The 18112-nt window shown below is 38.4% G+C and overlaps 1 protein-coding gene across 1 annotated transcript in view; it reads left to right on the top strand.

Annotated features, from left to right (window-relative positions):
* The window catches only part of dnajc11 (DnaJ heat shock protein family (Hsp40) member C11), a 121193-nt gene that overhangs the window by 32663 nt on the left and 70418 nt on the right, over positions 1–18112 (top strand). The window contains 1 exon segment of the mRNA NM_001079115.1: positions 3176–3249. Coding sequence (NP_001072583.1) covers positions 3176–3249 — 74 coding nt within the window.

Genomic DNA, 18112 nt, shown 5'->3' with positions numbered 1-18112 from the left:
ACTGGATGCTGCAATAATTAAAGATTTTATTACACTGTCTGCGCAGACCAGACTGTTGCAAAGTACTTTTTTTGTTATAACGAGGAAAAATAAGCTGAACGGGAACTTTTTTTAAGGCATTTTTGTTGTAATTCAAAATGTGATAAGCTTCAAAATGTTTTTTTATTTTTTTACAAAGAAGACCAAAAAAAAGTATTGGTAAGAGAAGATGCAACCATCACTCAGTAGGACAGGAACTATTTATGTTTGTCTAGCCTACAAGGCGTAATTGAGAAAATTAGTTTCTTATAGCTTCAATTAAAGCAACATGATTACACTACCCTTATCCAAGTGCTTTTTTGCTTTATGAAAAGAGGAGATAAAAAAACATTGGATCAATGACAAATGTTAAGTGATGTGTTAACGGTGCAATTTTAAACCCCCAAGTTTCACGTGTGGCATTGAAGGGTGATTACCTCCTGAAGCAGAATTTTTCCTGTCTGCAGACAAATCAGCAATATTTAGAAAAAAAATAGGCTGTTGTTGATGCACAGAAGTCATTCTCATATAATTAGTCGGGCAAGGCATTTTGTTCTATAGACTGAGGACTCTGAACAGTAGAAGTGTGTCAGGAGCCTGTATCCCTGTTTACTATCTTGCCTAGAAATGTGTTTTTAATGGCTGGTGCAACAGCTAGAATGAGCAGGATGATAAATTAATGTAAAGACAATACATTCTTATCAGACTTAATGTACCCATCCATGGCAGATGTACAAAAATCAATTTGCAGAGCGGTTTTGATCTAAATAGTCTTTCTCTGATTATGTGCTGCTATCTTCAATAGTCACAGCCTTTGTCAAGTGCTTTTTTTTCCCCCTTCTTCTTCTTGCTACAGCATATTTTATCCACGTTTGTAGATTTAAGAGAAATAACTGAATAGAAATTATGTGTCCCATTAAAATGAAAATGCTCGCTCTGCGCCATGGTGACGAGATACCAGGCTGTGTGTGCCCGTTGATCCGCTCGGCACCAGTTGAACTATTTTGAATAGTCGATTATCCTGACAAATCAACTGTTTGTTGTACATGTAGCTACTAAAGGGCCAGTGTTTGCATTCTTATATTTTCAGACAATTTATTCATTATTTGGGTCACCTGGGGGCCTGTACAAACTGGCTACTCTGTAGATGCAATTCAAAGATGCTCACTGTTTCAGAATACATATGGATTTAATGGTTGCCTCCATTGCACATTAACTTGTTGCTTTATAGCCTCACCAACATTTGGCCAGATATGGGTCAGGCCAGCTCGTCAGAGGGCCCCTTACACAGGCCAATAAGCTGCTGTCACAGTCCATCAGCACCTTTTATCACCAATGTATGGCCTCCTTTACTCTCCTTTTAGAAAGGAGTTCAGTCTACCATGTTTATTTTACCACAAAGCAAAGTTCCTTTGCACAATTCCAATCTATCAGCTGCAAAATTACTGTAGATATGCTCTGGTTAGTAAATTGCACCCAATGGGTGAAAGTTGTGCTTGCAGGGGATGGGTGCAGCATGTGGTCGAGACACGGGCATCCATTTGCCCTTAGATCCCTGTCTGTAGCAGCCATTGGGAGACATGCTGTGTTTTGGATGCCAAGTGCACAGCAGCATTGCTACTGGCCTTCAGCTATAGATAGCCAATCCCAGCATTCAGCATTTGGTTAAAGTAAGCTAGCCTTTTTTTTTTCTTTTAAATAGTGATGGTAGTTAACCTTTGGAGTGCATTTACAAAGCTGTCAATGTTTTATGTACATAAATAGCCACAACCTGGGACAAAGAATTGTTGTTAAAGGAGAACTAAAGTTTAACTATAGAAATATGCTAGAAATATTATACATTATGTACCAGTATGTACCAGCTCAAGGCAACTATGACCCTTTATCAGGGAAGATCTGTGCCTCTGAAGATGCCCCAGTAGTGCTCTGCACATGCTCTGTGCTGCTGTCAGGCTTAGGGACCAACAATATACTGTATATATAGACTATAAATGTAACAGTATCAAGCTGATTCATTCAGATTTATATTACATGGCATCTCTGAAGCCAGCGCAATTAGCATCAGAATCGAATATTCAGACATGTAGCATCAGTTTATATGACAGGCCGGCCTCATTTTCTGCTTAAAAATGTAAATGACCCCTAAGCTTAGCTGCTCAGTGCACTGTCCTGGACAAAACAGAATCCAAGATGGGGAGTTCCTGTGACAACTGTAAAGACCTATATCATTACAAGTATAGAGATGCTGAAACTTCAAGCTTGTGCAGTCCATTTCATATATAATATATGGCATTTTTAGCCATATTCATCTTTAGGGTTTTGTTCTCCTTTTAAGCTATTGCTGAGCTGCAGGATGGAGGCTGTTTGAATATCCCTGCCATAAAGCATTTTTGTTCAGACAGAACCATAGAATACAGGAGCAGAAATGTGCAAGTGTGCTTCATCATATGGATCAGTGTGGGGAGTTAATTCACTGGAAAAAGCATAATGAAGGGCCATAGATATGGCCTAGCAAAGGTGAATGTATCAGCAAGGGATCTATGAATACCGAGGGCAAACAGAAGCTTTATCATGGCTTCTTAAAGTTCACCCATCAAGTTGCCACTTTAAGATTAACAAGACCTTGTCCCTGTAACATTCGCTCTCAGTGTCATGCTCTGGTACAAATGTATGTTTCCCAGTACGGTCATAGCAATAATGTTTCGGGATGTGCATCATATGCGCTTATACTGTAGGTCTTGTTAAAAGGAGAAAGCAAGGTGTTTTTTTTTTGTATTTCACATGTTTTCTCTTTATTTCGGTAAATGGTTTCTGTATTTCTTTTACTTTTTTTTCCTAGGCACTAACATTTTTGGCTACCTGTGCTTGTGCTTTTCTGTTGGTGGGACCCTCTCTGTGTATCCAGTTCCTTACCTCATCTCACAATTTGTTTGGTTTTCCTTTATCATGTTCTACACCATCTACTCCAGCAGTTCTTTGACCTTCCTATTTTTATATATATAAATATATTTAAGGCCAACTTTAGATAAACCAAGTCCTATAGATAGTTATGTTTTCATAATGTGGTTGTTGTTTAATTGTGCATGTTTTTGCCTTGATACTTCAACTTATATAAGCATTCTGTATGTTAAATTGTCTATTTGCATTTATTCCCCAGTGCTCAGTGACCCTCAATCAAGAGCAATTTATGACATCTATGGGAAGAAGGGGTTGGAGATGGAAGGATGGGAGGTAAGTCTTTTTTTAGTATGTCAAATATTTATTGCTGTATTTGTACTATGTGTAACACGGTAAAACCACAATCAGCAAGGGAAATAAGAAATTGTGTTGTTTTTAACTAATTTTAACATACACTAGGCAAATTCCTAACATCATAGAGAAGAAATGGGTTGCCCAGATTGATCCCAGGCAAAGTACAGTAGGGAGTGCCACTCTGATCATAAATCTCTACATGCGTTTTCTTGCTGACATTTGTGTGTTGCCTCATAGTCCTACCATGACTTTTGTGTCAACTTAGACTTTAATAGAAAACTGTTAGTGCATATTTTCTGGACCATTTGTCTGAACTATAACTGAACCATATTGGAAGCACACAAAAGACAATGCAAGCAGGTACCAGTTCACTCTAAAGTTTGGCATAATGTGGATAAAAAACTTTTTCAACTTTAGGACAGACCCACGAGGGAAAAATATTGGATGTCTGTTAATAATTCAAATAATATGTGAATGCTGTCTTCCTAAGAGCTTCCACCAAGGTTCAATCAAAGGGAACACAGCATTCTCTCTGTGGAACTATGGTATTGATTGGTTAGTTAAAGGAAAGGGAACATGAAGCCGTTAGGAAAAGTTTATTTAATTCAACCCAGTTTTTACAGTTTAATAAAAGTTGCTTTTGTAGCACAAAAAAAAAACATTTTCTATCTATTTTTAAGTTTGTAAAGGTAAACTTTAAACTTTCTGACAAAACTCAGACTAGAAAGGGTTTTAAGCATGCAGTCTACTATATCAGCCTAGAATTACAGTGTGTGTCTTGGTGTGTATCCACAGGAGTGTGGTTCCATCACACTGAATTGCAACTCAAGAGTTAATTGATTTCAGTCTGCCCTGTGTGTCTCTACCCAAGGGAGCCTCACTGAATGCAGTGGTTTGATATTTTAACCTTTTCTAATGGGCATCATGTCTGAGAACCTTTGCCTGCTGGTTTCCTCTTCATTGTTTTGTAAGAGAATACCTATATAACAGTTCTTCTGCAGTCCAAATTACTAATAAACTGTAATGAAGACCGTTTGCTTTATGTAGCCACTCACTGACAGAAATTCCTTGTAAATTCATCTGCAATTGACAGCATTGTTTTACTGTCCCTATCTGCACTACACCTATCTGGTGACGCTTGAAAAATCTTCTAATTGTCCCCGGCAGCGAACAATGCTTCCGGGTGCAGGCACACTTAGCCAATGTCTGCCAACTAATGCAAGACTTTGTGTTTGCTGGCAGATATTGGCTATGTGTGCCTGCACCCAGGCATATTCAATGCTTTCGGGTACACCTGCCAATAAGTGCAGGCTGACAATTAATCTTGTGGGGATTTACCCTATGGGGCACATTTACTAACCCACGAACGGGCCGAATGCGTGCGATTGCGTTTTTTTCGTAATGATCGGTAATTTTGCGATTTTTTCGTATTTTTTGCGATTTTTGCGGCGTCTTTACGATTTTTGCGTAAAAACGCGAGTTTTTCGTAGCGTTAAAACTTGCGCGAAACGTCGTGCCTTTTGAGTTTTAACGCTACGAAAAAGGCGCGACTTTGCGCAACTTTCGTAATGGCTACGAAAAACTCGCGTTTTTACGCAAAAATCGTAAAGACGCCGAAAAAATACAAAAAAATCGCAAAATTACAGAAAACGTCGCTTCCAATTCGGATTCGAAATCGTGTCTTAGTAAATCAGCCCCTAAGTGTTGTGATATGGTTGCCAGATAAGATTCTTTAAACTTTTGTGTGGATTATAAGCACTAATATTAATTGTGTGCCAGCTTAAGTGATAATGAAACAGGGCTGGATAGATGCTAGGAGGCAGTAAGAATTGCTTATACGATGCTACTCTTTAATTCTTTAGCAAGAATTCTAAGTAACTTCTAAGCAAGGTCGAATGGATGCAATTTGCACCTTGCGCTGAATGAAAAAAGCATGCCACCCAAAAATAATGCAGCACTGTATACATGAGCAGACATAGCTGTTTGTGCAACAAGGGGTGTACAAGATCCAAAGTACAAAAGAAACCATAAGAAACAGGGCACACTATGCCCTGCCATTGGAAATAGTTTATTGTTAATAAGTATTGCAGGTGAAGGATCCATTATCTGGGAACCCATTATCCAGAAAGCAGAAATTATGGGAAGGCCATCTCCCATTGACTCTATTTTATTCAAAACAGTATCTTGTACTTGATCCTAACTAAGATATAATTAAAACTTATTGGAGGCAAAACAATTCCGATATTTAAGGTATGGAGATCCAAATTAAAGAAAGATCCCTTATCTGGAAAACACCAGGTCCTGAACATTCTGAATAACAGGTCCCATGCCTATATCTATTATTTATAATGTGTGTATATTATACAATGTTTTTTTTTATATAATTTAATAACTGAATTCAATCCCTGCCCGTCCGTATCACAAGGAATATTTTACTTTAATACAGTTTGAGCATAATATATTTTTTTTGACCATTGGCAACCTTTTTAGATCTCTATAGACTTCCCACAAAGTAATTATGCTGTTGAGAGTTTAATGCCATTTTTCATATTGTACCAGTTACCACGAGGCTGCCCAAGATGGTAGTGACTATGTTTTTGTAGTCTTGTCTCCTCATACCTTCTCCTAAAACTTGTAGTAGTTACAAAATAGTATACTCGTTCTCTCTACTGTAGAAGTGAATGTATTGCCTGTCATAATGCAGCAGTATAAGTCATCCTTGTGACAGAAGCCTAAAGCGAGGGTGAGGATAACATATTATAACAATAAAACTAATCCTGAATACATTCCCTGTGCATAAAATCAAACCTATATATTATTTCCAAAACAACTTGATCACACTCTGCTCTGCCCCCATAAATTGGCTTTTGCCGAAGGATATGTTCTAGTAGAAACAAATGCGCCTTAGGTCTGCTAGAAAGGATAAAGATTTTCACCTTCAGAACGTAACTTGCTGCAAAGTATACAAAAATATAAAAGGAAACACACCTGTCCTCATATCAGACAGCCCAAATAGTCAGGGATCTAACAGAATATTGGCTTTGTGAGGTGTATCCATAGACTCCAGTTGTCAAAGGTTAGGGCAAATTGTACCCTTGCAAAATGGCAGGCTATTGTTTCATTAAAAAAAAACTCAAAACTTATTCCACCTTTATTGCAAAATTTGCCATCTATACAAAGAAGTTGAAAACAAATCAGACGTGGCATTTGGCGTATATTTTCGGCAAGTCGAAAATCGATTGCCGAAAAATAGCGCCATACGCCTCCTACCTGTGCCTGTACCGGAATGAATGAAATACGCTCGGGTGCAGGCACATGTAGCCCATATCCGCAAAAAAAGTGAGACTTCATATCTTCAGTGGATATCAGCTACATGTACCTGCACCCGAGCGTATTTCATTCATTCATTCGTGTGCAGGCACAGGTAGGAGGCGTATGGCGCTATTTTCGGAATACGATTTTCGGCTTACCAAAAATATACGACAAACGCCACATCTGCCATTAGTCTATAGTGAAAGAAGAAAAAGCAATAATCAAGAACCAAGTTGCATTACTGCGCACACCCTTTAAAGGAGAAAGAAAGGTAACAACTAAAATGTTAGGCACCCCCAAGTGACTTGAATCGCTTACCTTTTACCCCGGGCTGGTGCCCCTGTTCAGAGAGAACAGCACTAGCCTGGGGTACCTGTAGCGCTTCCTCCTTCCTGTAGCGCTGCGTGCGCATGCGCAGTAGAGTGAAAAGCCGAACTTTAACAGAGAAGTTGGCTTTTCACTCTACTGCGCATGCGCCTATTGTGTTAGTCGCAGCGAAACTAAACTGGAAGGAGGAAGCGCATCGCTCCAGGTACCCCGGGCTGGTGCTGTTTTCTCCTAACAGGGGTACCAGCCCGGGGTGCGAGGTAAGCGACTTAACATTTTAGCACCCCCAAGTGACTTAGCCTTTCCTTCTCCTTTAAGGGCACTATTGAGAGAACTGAAGGTATGCCTGCAGCTTGAGATTAACTCTTTATTAGCCTTTCCTTCTCCTTTAATAATCAAGGATATGGGTGCATTCATAATCAACCAATAACATTCAGTCTCATCTCAAATGGTAATTAGTATACACATGCCATCAATTAAAATGGCTCTGTTTGAGCTCAGAAGTATGACTTCCTGTAGAGTTATTCCTCTTGGTCTCATACTCCAAAAGCCATGGTCCACAAAGAATCTTCATGAAGGGGGGTTTATCATTGGATGGAATCAATCAGGACAGGGGTACAAACAAAGTATCCAAATTAATGAAGCATTATATGGAGCACTGTGAAGCCAGTCATCAACAGTGGAGAAAATATGGCACAGTGACTGTACCAAGATTAGGATTTTTGGCAACTACTGGTTGTTCCCTACACATGGCAGTAAGCAGTTATATTCTTCATATGTCTTGGTTGTGGGGTAGGGTAGCAAGTCAAAAGCCTTTACTCACAACGCAAAACACCCAAGCCCGGTGGCTAAACTTTGCAAAAAGGCATACCCAGTCACCCCAAATAATGTGGAAAAATATATTATGGTCTTTTGAGACCAAGGTTGAACTATTTGGCCATAATTCCAAAAGGTATGTTTGGTGCAAAAATAACACAGCACATCATCACAAGAACAACACACAGTGAGGCATTTTCAAGGAGAAGGAAAGGCTAATAAAGATATATCTCAAGCTGCAGGCATAGCTTCAGTTCTTTCAATGGTGCTCTTAAGTCTCCCCATATTTCTCCCGTTCACAGGAAGAAAAAATGCTGAGCTCTGTAAAGAAAGTTCCAATGATGCCTTGCTCCTGCGCCAAGGTGTACATGCCCAGTTTGCAAGACTATGAGGAAGCTTCCTGCTGATTGGCTCAGATCCACATTCCTAAGGGGGGGGGAGTGAGTTCTTAGCATTCTTGAGGGAGGGGGGAGCAGGAGAGAGGAGAGAGTTGCTTGTCTCTGGCACAAGAAAACAGACACAACAAATCTTTTGACAGAGAACTCAGTGCAGTGTTTCTGTGAGTGCTTATGGCTCTATTTACATAGACCTTTCTGATAAAGCTTACTTAGTTTTTACCTTTCTTACTCCTTTAAAGGGAGCAAAATGCAGGAACTTGTGCTTTAGTCAAAGTGGATGGAATTATGAATAGATCCAAGTATCAGTCTATTTTGTCACACAACCTTCAGGCATCTGCTAGAAAGCTGAAGATGAAGAGGATCTTCAGCTTTCATACAAAAAAGAAAGGGGGGTTGATCAATGCACATTCCCTGGTTCATAAGTAAATTATCTATGCTAATGCATTTACAAAAACAGGGGTTATTAGTTACAAAATTATGATCATAAGATTAGTAAGCCACCATACCACGTCAAGGTAAACATGACAATGAACCAGAGCATACATCTAAATCAACAAAGCAATGGCTTCATTCAGATCAGTGTTCTGGAACGGCCCAGCCAGAGCCCAGACTTTAATTCAGCTGAAAATCTGTGGGTTGACTTGAAGAGAGCTGTGCACTTACAATTAGACAGATCTGGAAAAAATTGCTAAAAATTGCCAGGCAATACAAAAATTGGCAAGTCCAGATATGCCAAACTGATAGACTCTTACCCAAAAAGACTGAGTGCTGTAATAAAAGTTGGAATAAGTTCTGACAGGATTTTCTTTATTTTTTTTTTTTTTTTTTTTAATTAACTGCCATTGTGCCGAGGTGTGTAAACTTTTTATATTCAGTGCATATTACTGGAAGTCAAGATCAGTGCCTATTCCACAAGGATACATTCAGAATGAAGCCACAAGAAGTAGTAGCTCAGACAAACGCTGCATATCATACCCTTCACTTTCCTACTACATCACAGTGTTTGTCATATAATTCACCTGCTCTATGAGTAACCCTTGCAATAGAGGAGACAAAGCACTGACACTTATTGGGCCACAGGGGGTGATTTGGGAGCCTGGTAACACACTCCGTTTCAGAACATTTATTACAGATTGAACTGATGTCCTTTTAATAGCTTATCTCATACTGTATTCAGTTTAAGTTTGAGGCCTTGTGAGAGAGTATACTGCCATATACAAAATATGCTCTTCTTTTATTCATTTCTGTTTTTTTTTTACCTTTAAGATGAAAACACTTACTTCAATGTCAAGCTTCATTGTAATACATAGATATTGTTGTGTCTAGTTAATATCATGATAGAAGATAGTTAGTTTTTTCTGTTCTATATTTCTGTTTAAAATTATTGACTCTGCCTAGGATTGTTGCCACCTGCTTTGCAGTGAGCATTACATAAAACTAAATTCAGCAAGTTCTCTCAATTATGGAAATTCTGTATATGTATAAAAATGTCATGTGCCACAGCTTAACAGGGCAAGCGTAAATTAGCCAAATTCCACTGAAAGGAATGTAAAAAATATTCAGAAAAAAAATGAACTTCTGTGCTAGAAAAATTCACTCCAATAAAATTAGAGGCGTACGATAAATATCTGAGCTCTAATTGAAGTGCAAGGCCTGAATATATTTATTTTCAATACAACAGCGACAGTTTACAAGTAACGGCTGCCACTTACTGCTCAGTAGTCATGCTGAGGCAGAGAAACAGTTATTTAGTAATGGTAACGCACATTGATAAAATCACCATCCAGTTTGCCAGAAAAAAAGTCTCATGAATGGGCCACTATACTCTGAGATTTTCAAATATATATATATATTTTTTTAAAGTACAATAACAGTTCAGACAGGATTAAATATTATTAGAAATATAAGCAGAGATCTGTCATGGGCTACTAATCTCTATGTGGGACATTACCTCCCCGAGGGCAGTCACACACGGGGAGATTAGTGGCCGCCCGACAAATCTTCGTTGTCGCGGGCGACTAATCTCCCCGCAATTCCATCCCACCGGCTAGAATGTGAATCGCCGGTGGGATGGCATAAGCGGCACCATGATTTGCCGAAGTCGCCTGAAGTTTCCTCTCAAGGCAAATTGTGATGCCGCGTATGTCATCCCACTGGTGATTTACATTCTAGCCGGTGGGATGGCATTGCAGGGAGATTAGTTGCTCGCGACAATAATCACATCTCTTTTTAACATGGACCTGCTCTACATTTCACACTTACTTCTCATGCCATGCTAATTAACCCTTTTGATTCTGCATTTTGTCTGGGAGTGATCTTTGGACTTCTAAATTTCCTTCTTAATCATATTAATGCCAGTGCCCAAGCCTGTTGATTTTTCAACCAACTACTAGAAGTCTTATTTTTGCCTTTATTCTTTGCTGCTGAGACAACTTACATACAAGTAACCAACCTCTCCCCATTGCAATCAGCCTTGAACATTGCAGTAAGAATTCTCCCACTCTCCCCTAAGGGTGAACCTGCTAAAACCTTTATCGTGGCACCCTGTCAAGCAAAGATAAACTTACTTTGTTAACCTTTAGTGCTCCACATTTTACTACATTTCTTTACTTACGTCTATGTGCATTCCTGGATATCCCCTCAGATTCACTTTTTGCGTTGAATCCTATCTTAAACCTTTTTATTCCTGCTTCCTACCACTGGAATTTTATTGCTGAAATCCTTCTTAAGGAACATTCCCTGATATATTTGTGTGCATTTATAAATATGTCCTCCTTCCTGTGCCACTTAATTAAACCCAGCACACACAACCTATACTTACCAATCTATACCAACACATACACAAACTATATATATATATATATATATATATATATATATATATAATAAGACAAAAAAGTGTTGACACTTTTTTGTCTTATTGTACTATATTTGCTCTTGCACCCAGGTATAATCATTGTTAGTGGTGTGCACCAACTGGCTATATATATATATATATATATATATATATATACAAACATTAATACTAACTGTAGATATAAGTATCACAAATTAACACAATCTGCTATTACATCATCACTAAGAAGGGCATTCCATAACCTCACTGCCCTCACTGTGAAAAACCACCTACGCTGCTTCAAATGAAAGCGCCGTTCCTCTAATATAAAGGGGTGGCCTCTGGTGCGTTGATCATTTTTTATGGGAGAAAAGAACACCCCCTTATCTGCCTATAATCCCTTGTACAACCTCATAGCTTAAATCTTCCATCCCCTTTACTAGTTTAGTTGCGCGTCTCTGCACACTCTCCAGCTCATTAATATCCTTCTTAAAGAAGAAGGAAAGGCTAAGTCACTTGGGGGTGCCAAAATGTTAGGCACCCCCAAGTGACTTAGATCGCTTACCTTCTACCCCGGGCTGGTGCCCCTGTATGGAGAAAACAGCACCAGCCCCGGGGTAGCAGCGATCGCTTCCTCCTTCCTCTCTCGCTGCGCGCGCATTAGAGTGAAAAGCCCAACTTTAACAGAGAAGTCGGCTTTTTCACTCTACTGCGCATGCGCCGGACTCGGAGTCTAAGGGAAAGGAAGGAGGAAGCGCATCGCCCCAGGTGCCCCGGGCTGGTGCGGTTTTCTCCTAATAGGGGCACCAGCCCGGGGTACGAGGTAAGCGATTCAAGTCACTTGGGGGTGCTTAACATTTTAGCACCCCCAAGTGACTTAGCCTTTCCTTCCCCTTTAAGGACTGAAGCCCAAAACTGCACTGCATACTCAAGGTGAGGCCTTACCAGGGACCTATAAAGAGGTAAAATTATGTTTTCATCCCTTAAGTCAATGCCCTTTTTTATACAAGACAGCACTTTATTTTCTTTAGTAGCCACTGAATGACATTGTATTATAAAGCAAAGTACTACACAAATAAAGATACATATGTGGTCACTTTATGTGCACACGCACATGCCTTCTCTCTCGTTCTTGCATTAACTTATAAACATACACAGTCTCTCTGTTATACCTGCACCCTCTCTATTTCAAGCATACACATTTCTCTTTTTCACATGCTCTTTCTGCTTTTACACAGACTTAATGTATTATTTTTTTGTAGTAAATTTTGAGGTATTACCCAAGAACATATTCATCCCCAATTTAATATAGTGCAAAGATTTTTCAGGTAAAGCTACTGCAGTTTAAGAGCAAGCTGTACTGTGCCAAATCTTAATAATGTGTTTTAAGCTCTCTAATCACTCTGCTGGTGAGGAGATGGGTAGAAAGAGAGCACTGGTTGGGGACCCATTATTTCCCTTATAAACTGCCAAGCTTGTTAGCATTGCTTTAATGATATGAAGTTTTTTATTCTTTGTTTCAAAGGGGAAAGTAAAAGTTCTGCTGAGATTAGGAAGTTGTAAAAGATACAAGTCTCTGGGAAGCCCTTCAGGATGGGAAGTACTGACATGTCTCTTTCTTTTTCTCTGAAACTTAACCAGACGGATAAGTGCAGATTCAGGTCCAAGGAAAAATTTAAAAGTGGATTCCTGCCAGTGTTGCTAACTTACTTTTAATCAGATAGGACAAAATATCAGCACACTTCCACATCTTGTCCAGAAACAAAATCAATTGTATTAATTGCGCTTTAGATACTTGATAAGACTGGCATGTGGCAGAGCCCTTAATTGTGAGCATGTCAACTAATGACTATGCAACCTTGGCATCCCTGAATATTGAGCAATGATACCTCTTAAAAAAGTACGAGTTTGCTGAATTGCATTGGCTATGAATGTTAAGGGAAGGACAAGGAAAGGTGAATACACCCCCACTCTCACACACTCACGCACACACACACATGTATTCACCTTTTAAAATTGTATTATTGCTCTAGATAGCACAACACTCAAACTCATTTAAGGTTATGTGGCCTTAACTCAACTTTTCAACCCCTACTCTTTCTCATTTATTGGAAAGAACATAGCTTTTAAAAAAAACCATAGCATTTGTAACTGTAAAAATCCTTGGAGGCTGTCCTACTTTGTTAGATGCATCTGACCAAGAGTGTTGGCCCCTAAAACTTTGTGTGATTCTGATTGGATCATTTGAATCACTAGTTGGATCACTGGTTGATTGCTGTAGCTTTCTGTTATTGTGTCAACCCTTTTATTGTTTTCTCCTAATGTCTGTGCCCTAAGAGCTGTTAATTATACATAATTGTTTTTCTTATGTATAATGCAATGTGCTGTTGCGTCACAATAGTGTTTCTATACAAATGCCTTCTACTTGTGTAAAAGAATTTTTGAAAATATCTTGTTTTAAACTAAGGCTTCCATGGCTTATGGCATAGCCATGTCCTTCTAGTAACACTTGCAAATCAGACAGAGGGCAGAGTCCCCTTCTCTCTATTCCTGAAAATGTAAAGGCTCTTGTTCCTAAAATCAAAACAAACAACTTTTATACTCTTTGACGTTGCTCTTCTCGGGTAGATTCTGAAACCATAGGCTCCCAATAATGCCACCTAACCTCCTAGTTCCAGCCATGCGAGGTTGGGGTTGTTTTCTTCGAAAAGAGGCGCTTGCGAGGGGACATGATTACTCTGTACAAGTACATTAGAGGGGATTATAGGCAGATGGGGATGTTGTTTTTTCCCATAAAAACGATCAACACACCAGAGGTCACCCCTTTAGATTAGAGGAACGGAGCTTCCATTTGAAGCAGCGTAGGTGGTTTTTCACAGTGAGGGCAGTGAGGTTGTGGAATGCCCTTCCTAGAGATGTGGTAATGGCAGATTCTGTTAATGCCTTAAGAGGGGCCTGGATGAGTTCTTGAACAATCAGAATATCCAAGGCTATTGTGATACTAATATCTACAGTTAGTGTTAGTGGTTGTATATATAGTTTATGTATGTGAGTGTATAGATTGGTAGGTGTGGCTTGTGGGTGCTGGGTTTACTTGAATGGGTTAAACTTGATGGACTCTGGTCTTTTTTCAACCCTATGTAGTAACTATGTAACTATTACATGGAGGTAGAGCCTGTATGAATCTTTGCGTAAATAATTGATGGCAGCATTTGACAAGCAAAAAATTATAGGGAATACCACATGGCTATAAGGTAGACTCAAGGAAGGATTAACACACACTGTGAGTGCAAATATAACTGGCTACAGGTGCGGTAGATTAGGGCAGCAGGATATATTTAAGACTGAAAAAGGCCAAGTAGAAGTAATGGGAATGTGGCATACATAAATCCCCTTTGCAGATTTTGGCCAATTTAACTTTTCTTCTGTTGCAGAACAGTTTGTCCATCTTCCAGATAAAAACCTATTGAAAGTTCATCAATGTCAGCTTGGAACTCACCAGTTCTCCACCTTGCCAATTAAACTGTCCAGTGTCAGTTTTACTTTGGGCACTTTGTGCCCCTCAGATTGGTTCTCGGATTATAATCCACGGATGATCTCAAATCCTCCTCTTTACAGTCAAATAAGCCCTGTATCTATGATAATGCTGCTACCAATCCATGGTTGCCAACTTCCAAACCATCACTGTTTCCCTAATCCCTTTTAGAATCTTTTTTTAGGATCATTTTTGCACAGTAACCTACAATATTTTTACTTCCAACCTCTTATAATTGTGTATGTTCTAAATGTGATCACTCCTTATAACCCTTTTCATTAATGATTAACAGTAAATATCCAGTGCCTTCGTTCAGCTCTTATCATCTCTATCAATTTTTCAGTGACACCTCTCACTTAAGTTTTTTTTTTTTTTTTTTACATAAATACATAATTCAAAATACAACATAAATCCTCTGTACTCTTGTGTTTTAAGTTGTTGCCAAATATGTAAATCCTGCTTTTTTTGGCAGGCAGTGCTCTTCTACATTTTATGTGTACTGTTCCTCTCTAATTTAACTGGCACAACATTAAAAGCGGATTGGTAGCTACAAATATAGGGCCAGGCCTGCTCTGATGTCCACCTTTCCATCTCATGTCCTTTGCACCTTGCTAGCATAATGATGTAGTATCTGTTCTCACCATGTCATGCGCATGCTTTGTATTCCTAGCTCCTTTGGCAGGACATGTAAGCTTAATGGTAGCTTTGATAAAAAGTGCCGGCGTTTGTGATGTTAGCAAATTGCATGGCAGTAGACCTCACAGTATGTTTTTTTTTTTTTTCAGTGCCACTGCCACGAGTCAATGAAGTGTGAATATATTCTCTTAGTATCTAGATGATAAAATATGATGCCTTATTCTACTGTATGCACAAAGTATTGTCTCTGCAGTGCAGCTTACCTGAGGGGTGCTATAGTTGATATACCTAGTGTAAAACATGAAGCAAGGCACTCAATGTGTTATACAAATGAGCTTGCTTGTGATCCATATAAACTGTTTATAGCGATTCACAAGCCTGACTAAGCATAGATCATTTACGAGATATTATTTTATAGTCTGACATCTTTATTAGAGGAGCAAACTACACCTTTCCTTTCCTTTGTCTCTGAGATGGCAGTTTGCTTGCGGTCAGGGAAATGGCTAGTAGACAGACTTATAGCAACAAGCAAATGTTATTTTTTTTATCACAAGAATTGGCATAATTTATTATTTATAACATTTAAAGCTGTAGTGTGTAAAAGACCAAAGAGTTTTCAGTAGGACACAAATTCAGTATAAATAGCTTTGATGTGCCTTATTCTAAAGGTGCATATGCTGGAGTTGCAGCTTGTATAAAATGGCAAATAAAAAAAAAACCCTTATGTACTTATTAAAATTTTAGATAGGCATAAAAAAATTGCATCATGTCTGAACAGAATACGTTCAGTTAGTGCCCTGGCTGTGATCAAACCCAGGACTCCAGAAGCTGCAAGGCAGCAATGCTTACCACAACAAATAAGCCCTTTTGCATGGCCTATTGAGTAGTACCACCCAGTGTCTGGTAACATTCCTTTTTAGCAAGGGTTTTTTGCCAGATACAGGTATGGGATCTGTTATCCGGAAACCCATTATCCAGAAAGCTCAGAATTATGGAAAGTCTGTCTCTCATAGACTCCATTTTAATCAAATAATTCAGATTTTTTAAACCAATTTCCTTTTTCTCTGTAATAATAAAACACTGCCTTGTATTTGATCCCAACTAAGATATAATTAATCCTTATTGGAGGCAAAATAATCCTATTGGGTTTATTAATATTTTACTGATTTTTTTAGTAGACTTAAGGTATGGAGATTCAAAATACGGAATGACCCCTTATCCGGAATACCCTTGGTCCCGAGCATTCTGGATAATGGGTCCTACAATGCATAATATGAATATTTCCCTCCTGAAAATATCTTTTCTATCATTTGCAAAAGTTTGTTTTTCAAAGTAAGAAGCCCCAACACTGTAGGACAGTGTTTCTTATACATATAATAACCGCAGACATTTATTCTCTGTTGAACCTCCGGTATATATACTGGAAGCATCAACTACTAGTACAGGTATGAGACCTTTTATCCAAAGTTTGGGACCTGGAGTTTTCCAGATAAGGGATCTTTCTGTAATTTAGATTGCCATACCCCAAGTCTACTAGAAAATCATGTAACTATTAAATAAACCCAGTAGGATTGTTTTGCCTACAATAAGGATTCTTTATATCTTAACTGAGATAAGTGCAAGGTACTGATTTACTATTACATAGAAAAAGGAAACCATTTTTAAAAATTTGAATTATTTGATTACAATCAAGTCTATAGGAGATGACCTTACTTTAACTTGGAGATTTCTGGATAGTGGGTTTTTGGATAACAGATCCTGTGCCTGTACTACACAGAGTTTTCCAGCTGTTCTGTGGGGAAAAAAATGGAGAGCTTTGTTCGGAAATTATAATTGACATTACATGGTACTGCCCATCTTGGGCTGTGAAGAGTTTATTCAGTGCAGTGAAATAACCCAACACACTGCATTGCATACTTACATAATTTTAAATTAACATTAATTTGGAATTCATGTAATTATTATAATGGGTTTGCCAAAAGCTGGTCTGATAACCGCCTTAAATATTTTGTCTAATGTTTTTGTTTAGAAATAAAGAGCAGTATTTCTTTGACTGAGATTCCAGTAATATTTGGTACAGAATGCAGTCGCACATACGTGACATTACCAGAACAATGACTTTATTACTACAACACTGTTCCTATGCTGTTATTTGATTTACTATTATTACTATCATTATATGTGAATCGTTTTCTGCACGGACAGTAAGAAATGGCAGGGTGACCAGTAGAATGCAGAATAGTAGAAAGTTTACCTGCTTTGATATTAATTATTACTGGAAGACATTTTCACCTTGTAACTTAGCCCTTCAAGATGTCTCTGAATTTTGTAAATCATGTTAGAATTTGATGACTTAAATTCATGAAAACTAGCCCTTTTTTTTCCTCCTCCATGCCACAAAAATGTCACAGATAACATAATTTAGAGTTATTAATTCTAGATTGTAAAGGTTAAACTCTTGCAGTGGTAAACAACAATCCTTCCTGTTTTTGAACTTTGCGGCTCTTGTGTCTTACATACCCACATGCATAATATAGTCTAGCTTTTAAAAATACTTTTTTTTTTTTTTGTTTTGTTTTTTTTCTAACTATGTGCTCCTGTATGTGATCTCTTCATTGCATCCCTTTGAGAGTTTGTTGGGGAAGCATTAATAGCAGATTTATGGCACAGTAAATTGGACTTATGTTGAAAAAATTGTATGCATGTTTTTTTTAATTAAAAATCCATATTGTGCCAATGTCTTGCCATTTTGGAGCACTAATGGAACATTCCTTTGTTCTGTCACTCTCCCACCTCTAATATAAGCAGAGTTATAAGATCTGTATAAACAGTCACTAAGATGCAGCTTTCCTTTGCTTTGAGATAAGGAAAGGGAAGAGCATCATATTAATTTAGCATATTTCAGAACATATAATTTCATAAGGTATGATTCATGAAAAGGCATTCAAAAATGTTTGCCTTTATAGTCTTTTTGGCATCCCA

This window comes from Xenopus tropicalis, chromosome 7 (assembly GCF_000004195.4).
Source record: "Xenopus tropicalis strain Nigerian chromosome 7, UCB_Xtro_10.0, whole genome shotgun sequence".
Taxonomy (NCBI): domain Eukaryota; kingdom Metazoa; phylum Chordata; class Amphibia; order Anura; family Pipidae; genus Xenopus; species Xenopus tropicalis.
Note: the sequence above shows the minus strand (reverse complement) of the source record. Positions and strands in the feature narration are given on the sequence as shown.